We start from the raw sequence: 9,063 nt of genomic DNA, 5'->3' as shown, positions 1-9,063 counted from the left end.
GTGACTTGCTGAGACGCACAGAGAAGCATAACAGGAGGATATTTAAAAACTGACTGATGTTACTTTAAATAAATTGTTTTATTTACATATTACTTTCATTTACGGACTTCTGTTCTACAAAACGATCTTTTGTAATCAGTTGTTAGTAAAAAAGAAAAGTAGTTATATTTTCATACAATTATCTTAATTCTCAATAGGCTATTCTTTTTTTCCCACTAAAAATTCATTAAAAACATTTTTTATTAAGGCGAGACACTGCAGGTGAATAGGGTAAAAAAAAAAAACACCTAATAGTTATCACCCTACTTACCTAGTTCATTGATTACAATGATAACTGCAAACATTTTTTTGTATTACAAGCTTTCTAAAATGTTAGGTTTAAATATGCAAATGATGCATTATTTAATGAAATATGTGCTAATTCGCATACATTTCTAGAACAAAAATCTAAACAAACAAATTTCAAAATTCTTATTTCATTTTATTGACATATTAGTCAAAAGTTTTACAGAGGGAATTTTGGGTATCTCATTTTGTCACTCCATAATTCAGAAATACTTAGAACAGACAGAAAACAATAAACATTCACAATTTTGGGGGTAATAAAATGTTGTATATAATCAAGCAAATTATATATGTACAAATCCCTCTTTAAAAACCTTCCGGATATAGACAGGATTAAAGATGTAAAGTTTGGTGTGTGGAAGTGCTACTGAAGCGGAGATATATGGCTCAATGCAGGAGAGAAAACTCATTTTGAGAAAACAGCCTTTAAAAATATGTTTTGTAATTGAAATCTATTGACAAATAGATAAAGTGCTATAAAAGAAACACTTAACAGTGTCTTTTGGATGTTTTCTTTCCACTAGTCTGAAAAAATACTTCATGAAAAACCAAAAAGCCCAAAATCTCAAATTTGACAGGTGCATGAAAAGCATTTTTTTGCTTGCAGTGTCTCCCTTTAAAATTCAGTGAAAATGAAGCACAGACTCATACTAGGATTCCAGCTTTAATGTTATCAGTGCAACTTAATAATCAAAACACAGTGAATGTGGACAGACAATAATGAATGTCAAAATACTAACACAATACAGTACAATAAGGCTTGACCTTTGCATGTCAAATCACTTTTAATGCCAGCAGTTTGCAAGTTATTGCAACAATCATAGTGACAATAAAATGGGTAAGGGAATATAAAAATGGCAATAAAATGAAGATGTACATGTTATAAGCAATACGCTTCTGTGTAGTGAATTACATCTTCTGGATCATCACCTGGAATTTGCCTAAGAAAAAAAGAAGGTGCAGAAGAGGAGGGATGGCAGAAGACAAGAAAGAAACAATTAGTTGCATTTTACATTTAATTAGAACTTGATGAGCTCAGACTCAGAGAACTAACTTCATTAATGTTAAGTTTCAGATTAAGATCATAAAAAAATACTGAAAATCAAGTGGTGATTTCACTAAGACTGTATATTTTTGCATAAAATGTGCTCCTTACAAGCAGGCATGACTGACACCTCTGCTGTGACTATACTTTTCACACCAAGGTTTGAAAGTGCTCCTCGGACCAGTCCACAGGTGAAGGCTAAGAACTGCAGGAATTAAAAATGAGAGAGAAGAATGAGTTTTACGATCTCTATTTTTTTTTGAAGCATAAAAGTAGTAGTTGTATAGACTGTCGATGGTGGGACAGAAATCTAAGATTTAATTAAAACCATATTCACTTGTGTTCCGAAGATGAACAAAAGTCGTACAGGTTTGCGACAACATGAGGGTGAGTAAATTACTGAATTTTCTTTTTTGGGTGAACTATTCTTTAATTACATTATTTGATATTTTATTAAATATTATATCTTCCTTTTTCCCTGTCTGTAGATACAATATTACTACAAAACAAATTGAAATACTACATATCTCATTATGGTATTTACAACAAAAAATATATGACAAAGATATTGGTTCTGCAGTTTCAGTTTAAAAGATTAAGTCTGGTTATGATTATGTTTTTATTCAACTCACCATCAAAGGTTATTGAAGTTATTTATGCTGCTTACCTTCGGCGCATGTTCCAAATACTGTTTTCCAGCAGACAGTTGGGTCAGCAGGCGGAACTTGTTATCTTGTAGCACATAAATACCCTACAAACAATTTGAACATGTGATGATTTTCTTAATAAGCAAACACTTAAACGAATTGAGATGACATAAATTAGCATTATAATGTACACACCTGGTGGTTTGTTCTCAGGTTGTCAATTTGCTTCTTAAAAACACTGGTCCAGAAATCTTTGCAGATAAACTTCATAAAATCAAGCTCATCTTTAAAACGTGGTGTGTCTTTGGTAAACCTGCAAACAAAAATGTGCCTGAGACACATCTTCTCAAGAACAAATGGCTATTTATTTGAAATACTAATGAAGTTTTCCGTTAAATGCATTAAAACCCATTTAGTTAAATTTGGGTCCACTGCCAATCTGCAGTACTACAGATAAAACGGCAATAAACATAACATCAGATTATAGCATGATGTTATCAGAGGATCTGCTTGACCTACGAACAAAAAGATCTACCATGATACCTCTCAATAAGTCCTTGTCCCACACGAAACCCCATGTTCTCAAGTTTAGAAACACATCGTCCATTCTCCTGAACACAGCACAACATTACATTAATTCAACATGTAACTTTCTCAGTTTGTTTTATTAGTGTGCTGGGCTTACTCAGTTCTATTATTCTATGACAGTGTTTTCAAGGCTCTTACCGATTCCCCAGTTTCTGCACTGTTGACATATTGAATAATTTCACTGTGAAGGAACTGAAAGAGAGCCTCGTCTGCCATCTCGAGTCAGCTCAGGCAGACTGAAACTGACAAGCGACCCAAACCGACTACGGGTATAAATCACTTAACCTACTACTTTAGTAAATGGACACCATTCATTGTGCGAATAAATCAACTGAATTCAAATAATTCGCCAGTGTGTGTATTCGACTGCTCTCTAATTTACTATTAGGGTCCTTCTTCACATCTGTTCCACTTCCTGTTTGGCTGAGAATTAGCTGCCCTTGTATATGCCTGAACGTAAGGATGTTTTTCTCTCGTTTTGTTTGGAAAAACCGATTTCTTTCTTGTTTTGTATTGAATTAAGTATTGAAAAGTGATGTAGTCATGTACACCCGATTGACTATTATAATCAACACGTTGCCTTTTATATCTAAATTGGTTTGCTACTATTAATTTATTAATAAACGATTGTTTTATTGCACATACTAGTATTAATCTTTTGCAGTCTTATTAGTAGATATCACAATATTAACGTTTTGATTGTAGTTTTTAAATGATACACAGGATTCAGTTTATAAAGCCATTTGAAATATCATAAAAAACACCTGTAAATGAATGTTTGCTTATTTTTCGTATTTATATTTTAAATAATTTCTATAATTCATCTTTATAATTATATAACTTTTATATAGTTCATTAAAGACTTAAATTGTTAATGATTTTTAGTTGCCCATTGCATTAATATGAATAACTTGACATATTGACGTTTTAGTGGCTTTGGTAAAAACCTCAACTAATATGATATTACTGACAGTAAATCATGAATGAAACACCAGAAACTCAAATTCTACAAGATGCTTTATTTCTTAATTCATCCTTAACATTGTTTCTTTCCACATACACCTTAATGTCTCACTCACCCACTTTTGCTTGCAGTCCTTGGAACCCCAAAAATGCCAATGCGTGGAATTTTAAAGATGTAAAACACCTCTTTACTCCAGCTAAACAGCCATTGAAACTTTACATTTCTCACTAAAGGTACAGTACACCTGTGCACAGTGTGCATCTCACTGAGGTAGATCAGTCGGAGTCTGAACATCACAGTTGACTTGAGGTCAATTTAATTTCAGTTCAGCCAATGAAGGAAATGCCCATGATGGTTTCTAAATAAAATAAAAACTCATGAAATGATTTCACACCTTCAGCTGGCCTAAACAAAATGGAGTTGACAACATATGCCATTATAGGCCATTGGTGCATGTAACACTGAGTCAAAAGAACAGACAGCAAAGTAGTGCTAAAATACCATTCAAATTTACATAAAACATTTTCTTTTCTGACAGTGCTTCTGGTTTAGCTTGGAGAGATACACAAAGTGCTTTTCAGCAATAACTGGGTATGTGCTAAGATTAATTTGTAGTGTGAGAACTATGTATTGTGTAAAACCAGTATAACTACTTTTTACATGAATATTCAGGACGCAAATATGATCCATTCTTGTTTATTACTAAACAAAAAATTAAAGTTATATTTTACTTAGTTCCCATATTAAGAATTTGTCAGAATGGGCTACTTAATTTGAAACAAATATTCACTTTTCATTGATTTTCAATTCCAGATGAATCAATGCTTTATTCTGCATTTCATTCACAAAATACTCTGGAATGAACAGAGAGATGGGGATTTACAGGAGAAGAGTCTCCACAATAACTGTGATTCCTTCCATTAGCATTAAGGATGTGAACACAACAGCGCCTAAAAACTTTTACCTAAAGGCTAAAATCAACGCAAGCTAATTAATTAAATGCTAATTAATCACCTGACTCTAACTAATCATAATCATAACTAAACCATTGAGCATTCAAAAAGAAAAAGAAAATCAAATGAGATAACGTTCTTCACGCAATTCGCGTGAGGATTTGCTTCATTTCTTGTCAAATGGTTGAATCCTTTTCGTGACAAGAGTTCAGCTTAGAGAGGTAGGTTTTTTTGTGTTGTGTGACCGTGAGCTGAGAGGTACATCTAAGAACACAGTTCAACTTGACTTTTATGGTGCGGTCACATTAGCAAATTTTCTGCAAAATGTCATGGACAAAAAAGGTCAATAGAGTAGATGTATGAAGCACAGCACACACAGAAGTCACTTCCAAACTATGCAAATTTTTGTTGGTCAATGCAGCAAATATAAATGACCATATAACTAAAATTGGGCAGGGAAATCTTTCACCCGCCTGCTAAAGTACCCATGTGGATTCCTATTGAAACAACTGGATTTTGCAGATGAAAAACAATAAATGTGACCGCACCTTTAGTCAGAAGTGCCGTTGATAAAAAGTGCTTCATTATACAACGGAGAACACTGTAATAGCATTATTTTCCTTCTTGACAAAAATATTGAGGTATTTCTTTAGCTAACTTTTCAGTTTCAGTTTTTTTTTTTAATGAATTTTATAAGTTCATTTATCACTACAAAACAGTTACTCTGAAGACCCTCTAGGAAAAACCAAAGTTAAAACTATTCAAAACTAAAAGCAAAACTCCATCTATCCTAGTGATCCTTTCATCTAATTCTACAGGATCCATTTGAAGACCTCGCACCCACCAAACTTCACCAGCTCCAGTTCATTACCTATAAGCTACTTGGCAAAGACGCAACAGAATAGTCGCATTTGATTGGCAGGTCACAGTGGACACGGGCAACTTCATTGCTGGAAAGCCTGATGGAATCGAGGTAGAGTTGAAGAGAAACCAGAGAGCTGGTTTAAGTGCCCTGAAGCCTGAGGCTCATGCAGTGACTGTGGCTGAAATGAGGTAAGTGGCCCAGAGATCTGAGAGGTAGGGCTTGGGGACACGGCGTTGGTGGTGGTCGAGTATCCCAAGGGAGTGCTGTAGGGAGGCAGGCCAAACGGCAGGAAGCCCAACAGGTGCGAGAGGTCCATGTTGGCGGAGGTGGTAAGCGGCTCAGCTGACGTGAACGCTGAGTTCCTGAGAGTGAAATGGGCACTCTGGCCTCCCAGACTTTCAGGGAGAAGGTCGCCAGGCCGGGAGACGGCAGTTGCTATGGCGGCCTGCGGTGGCATTGGCCCGCACTGGAGTTCGGTCAGGAAGTTCTCCATCTCCACTTTCAGATATGAAGTAGTGGAACTCGGCTGATATCTGGAAGCCTGCTGGTACTGCTGCTGCGGAGGAGGCTTGTTTGGCTCAATGTAGCAGCCCAAACCCATTGGGCTGGAAAGGGGGCCAGACACCATCGTGTGATGGTGATGATTGACCCCTGAGGTAGATGTGCTCGGAAGGCCTTGAGGGTTGAACATGGCCATGGAAAACGCCTCTGTGGCATCTTTTAGAGATCCAACAGAGCACAGGGTAGGACTGGGCTCCTCTTTAATGGGCATCGGAGGAAGGGTCTCCAAATCTTGCGCGTGGCTTTTCTTCAGGTGTCGGGTGAGGTGGTCGCGACGGCCGAAGCGTTGGGCGCAACGTGGGCACAGGAAGTCCCGTCTGCCGGTGTGCACCACTGCGTGGCGCCTCACATCCTTGCGAGTGAAGAAACGCCGGCCGCACCGTTCACACTGATGCTTCCTTTCTCGTACCACAGTCCCCGGAGGTGGCCGGCCGGTGTGCGTACTCAAGTGCTCGAGTAGCGCCGGCATGCTCTCGAACGCCTGACGACAGACCTTACAGGTGAGGTCACCGCTGGCGGAGGTGGCATGCGTGGCCACGTGGCGTCTAAGACCCAGGCGAGTGTTGTAATGCTTTCCGCATTCCTCGCACTGCAGTTCCTGCTTGTTGGGGTCGTGGTTTTGCAGGTGGCTGTTTAGCTGGTCTTTGCCATGAAACATTTTCTCACATATAAGGGTAGTTGTCAGGGAGTATGTCACTGTACATCTGTGAAAAGCCAACAATCGGTGATTATAATTCAAGGTTAAAAAATAGAGTACAATTATAATCACATTGTTTTAGAGCAGGGGTGCCCAATCCTGTTTCTGGAGATCTACCTACCTGTAAAGTTTTTGTTCCAAATTTAATCGGGTAGATCTCCAGGAAGAGGATTGGACATCCCTGTTTTAGAGACAAAAGCAGGTACCTGAGAAGAAGCTCCAACAGGTGATTTTTCTTGGGAGTGAAGATTGTTTTTTTGCATGTTCAGTCTTCTGCACATAAACAAAAAATGCAGCAGGTGAGGATTTGGTAACATCTTCTTATACATGCACTTATCACAGTAATAACAGTAAAAATGCACAGTTACAACAATAAATAAAACTCTAAATCTAACCATATATGTGACCCTGGAAGTAAAAGTAAATAAAGTATAACCAATGATTTTCCCCTTAAAGTTATTTTATGCAAATGTGTATCTAAAATAGTTATAAAGCCACAGTGGATTAGGCCATGCAATGTACATTAATGGTAACCAAATTTCTAAAATTCTTTAATTATCTTCTTTTGTGTTCCATAGAAAGAGGATTAGTAAATGATGGCAATTTTCATTTTTGGATGAACAATCCCTTTATCAAAGTACAACATATATAATTTAAAGCTTTTTTTTTTTTTTTGCTGCTACATTATCCGAACAAAATTATTTAAGGCATATACAATGTAATAAAATGCAATGCTTATATAGATATCTTGTTTCAAAATTCCTGGAGGACAAAAATGCATCAATTTCGGTCTTCCTTCAACATATCATTTAGGCTAAAAAACACAGAACATTTCTGAAAAAGAAAAAGATCCCTAGAGAATTTTGACAAAGAGATAATAAAAGAGAAATAAACAGAAAAAAGAATCAATTCTTGTTTTAGTTTAGATAAAAAATTATTTTAAAAGGATTTGGAATTGTTTAACAGTCAGAAATTTGTTTTAAATATGAACAATGGAAAAATATTTTTTAGATTTATTTATAAAACTTTACATTGTAAAAAAAAAAAAAAAATGACAGCATAATCAAAACCTAAAGAGTGCTTGATGGCAAAGTGCAGTCTTTGAACCAACCTGCCTCTCTGAATGGTAACAGATTTCAACAGGAGAACTTAAAAACACCCTGAGGGGATGTCAATGATGATTGGTTAGTGACATTTATAAAGGGTTTGTTTACCTGTTTCAAGTCTCACAAAAGCACATTCATTATCTTGACAGACCTCCGGAAAACGCATGTCCACTATTACTCCCTCCCTTTTAGAGAATGGATGGACATCATTCAAGGCAATCATTTGAAATATTTTAATATGAACATAAATACAAACTATTTTACTTTATTATAATTGTTTTAATTTAATAAAAAATATTACTTTTTGAAGCTTATGAATTTGGCTCTGCTTTAAAAGTTCAATTGGGACAAATCATGCTGCTTTATTTATGATCTTTCAAACATGAAACGTGTTCATGTAGAAATGCAGCATAATTACCAAATACAATAACAGAAACAAATATGTTTGCTTATTTTCAGCTTTGAGCATTTAAAATGACATAGTAATAGCATTTCTCCATTTCAACTAGAAGTTTACTGCAAATATGACATTGCACATACAAATGTAATAATATTCGTGATTTTATAAAATAAAACAAAATTCACTACACTTGTTTATTTATTTATTTTTTTAAAACGGTGTGTCTGGTACTATATATTTAGTTTCCTAAAAAAACACCTTGTTGATTTCATCTTTTAGTCTGTTTATTTCTGGCAGATTTCGATCAGCAAAATCTCGAATGACCGCAGAACATTGTGATTAAATGGTAAAATCGAAATTATCTGTACTCAGACTATCCTTTCGTGCTTTCCCATGTTAAAAATATAAACAAGATACATTGAAAGCACCAACAGTCTTACGCGTAGCTAGTGTGTTTGCTCATGCACGCAACATTTAAACCTCTTATGTGTGTTAATGGCGCACATTTATCTTTTCAAAAGTCTAAAAATACTACCCACGGAACTCCATGAGGGTTTCAAACATTTGAACATCAATGCAAACAGTCCACGCGGTCTAACATTTGCATAAAAACAGTCTTGTGCTCACCAGAAACTTTTGATCCCCGCTAAAGTTGCAGTTCACATGCATTCCTCCATTCTACATCTCGCAAGGGTGCTAATAAAAAAATCGTTTCCCAGCCATATGTCGATGAATTCTCAAAAACCATTCGCAGTGGATAATTGATTTTTTGTTCAATAATGTGTGTATTTTTCGGGCCTGGTGTTTCTTTCCCTCTAAACACAACAGCGGTGTAGCTGACGGGCGCGTGCATTATGGGAACGTGACGTCAGACCTCTTTGGCTAACTTTCA

The 9,063-nt window shown here is 36.2% G+C and overlaps 2 protein-coding genes across 4 annotated transcripts; both read right to left on the bottom strand.

Annotated features, from left to right (window-relative positions):
• Window positions 1–463: 463 nt before the first annotated feature.
• Window positions 464–3,046, bottom strand: LOC306860810 (trafficking protein particle complex subunit 6b). The gene is made up of 6 exons (XM_079402748.1): window positions 2,764–3,046; window positions 2,581–2,648; window positions 2,233–2,350; window positions 2,058–2,141; window positions 1,502–1,595; window positions 464–1,286 (listed from the first exon to the last, which is right to left on the bottom strand). Exons 1-6 carry the CDS (start codon window positions 2,839–2,841, stop codon window positions 1,255–1,257), a joined length of 474 nt encoding a protein of 157 aa, XP_079258874.1. The 5' UTR covers window positions 2,842–3,046; the 3' UTR covers window positions 464–1,254.
• Window positions 3,047–3,625: 579 nt separating this feature from the next.
• LOC306860809 (zinc finger protein PLAGL2-like) lies at window positions 3,626–9,025 on the bottom strand. Of its 3 annotated transcripts, XM_079402747.1 has the most exons (4): window positions 8,799–9,005; window positions 7,880–7,956; window positions 6,872–6,938; window positions 3,632–6,672 (listed from the first exon to the last, which is right to left on the bottom strand). In XM_079402747.1, the coding sequence occupies exon 4, from the start codon at window positions 6,624–6,626 to the stop codon at window positions 5,487–5,489; it is 1,140 nt and encodes a 379-aa protein (XP_079258873.1). In that variant the 5' UTR covers window positions 6,627–6,672; window positions 6,872–6,938; window positions 7,880–7,956; window positions 8,799–9,005; the 3' UTR covers window positions 3,632–5,486. The 3 variants fall into 3 exon arrangements, with proteins under 3 accessions (XP_079258872.1, XP_079258873.1, XP_079258871.1); XM_079402746.1 differs by lacking the exon at window positions 7,880–7,956 and having other exon boundaries at window positions 3,626–6,672; window positions 6,787–6,938; window positions 8,799–9,025; XM_079402745.1 differs by lacking the exon at window positions 7,880–7,956 and having other exon boundaries at window positions 8,799–9,025.
• Window positions 9,026–9,063: the final 38 nt, after the last annotated feature.

The sequence above is a fragment of the Barbus barbus genome (assembly GCF_936440315.1).
Source record: "Barbus barbus genome assembly, chromosome: 41".
NCBI classification, from domain to species: Eukaryota; Metazoa; Chordata; class Actinopteri; order Cypriniformes; family Cyprinidae; genus Barbus; species Barbus barbus.
This window is presented reverse-complemented; position numbering and strand designations above follow the sequence as displayed.

What these genes read in the sequence shown, in the direction of transcription:
- LOC306860810 (XM_079402748.1), bottom strand. Translation starts at nt 2,841, where the DNA reads ATGGCAGACGAGGCTCTCTTTCAGTTCCTTCACAGTGAAATTATTCAA. An exon ending in ACCTGAGAACAAACCACCAG is followed by an intron (nt 2,142 to 2,232) that starts GTGTGTACATTA and finishes AATTGTTTGTAG; the next exon opens with GGTATTTATGTGCTACAAGA. An exon ending in GGTGTCAGTCATGCCTGCTT is followed by an intron (nt 1,287 to 1,501) that starts GTAAGGAGCACA and finishes TTTTTTTCTTAG; the next exon opens with GCAAATTCCAGGTGATGATC.
- LOC306860809 (XM_079402746.1), bottom strand. Translation starts at nt 6,626, where the DNA reads ATGTTTCATGGCAAAGACCAGCTAAACAGCCACCTGCAAAACCACGAC.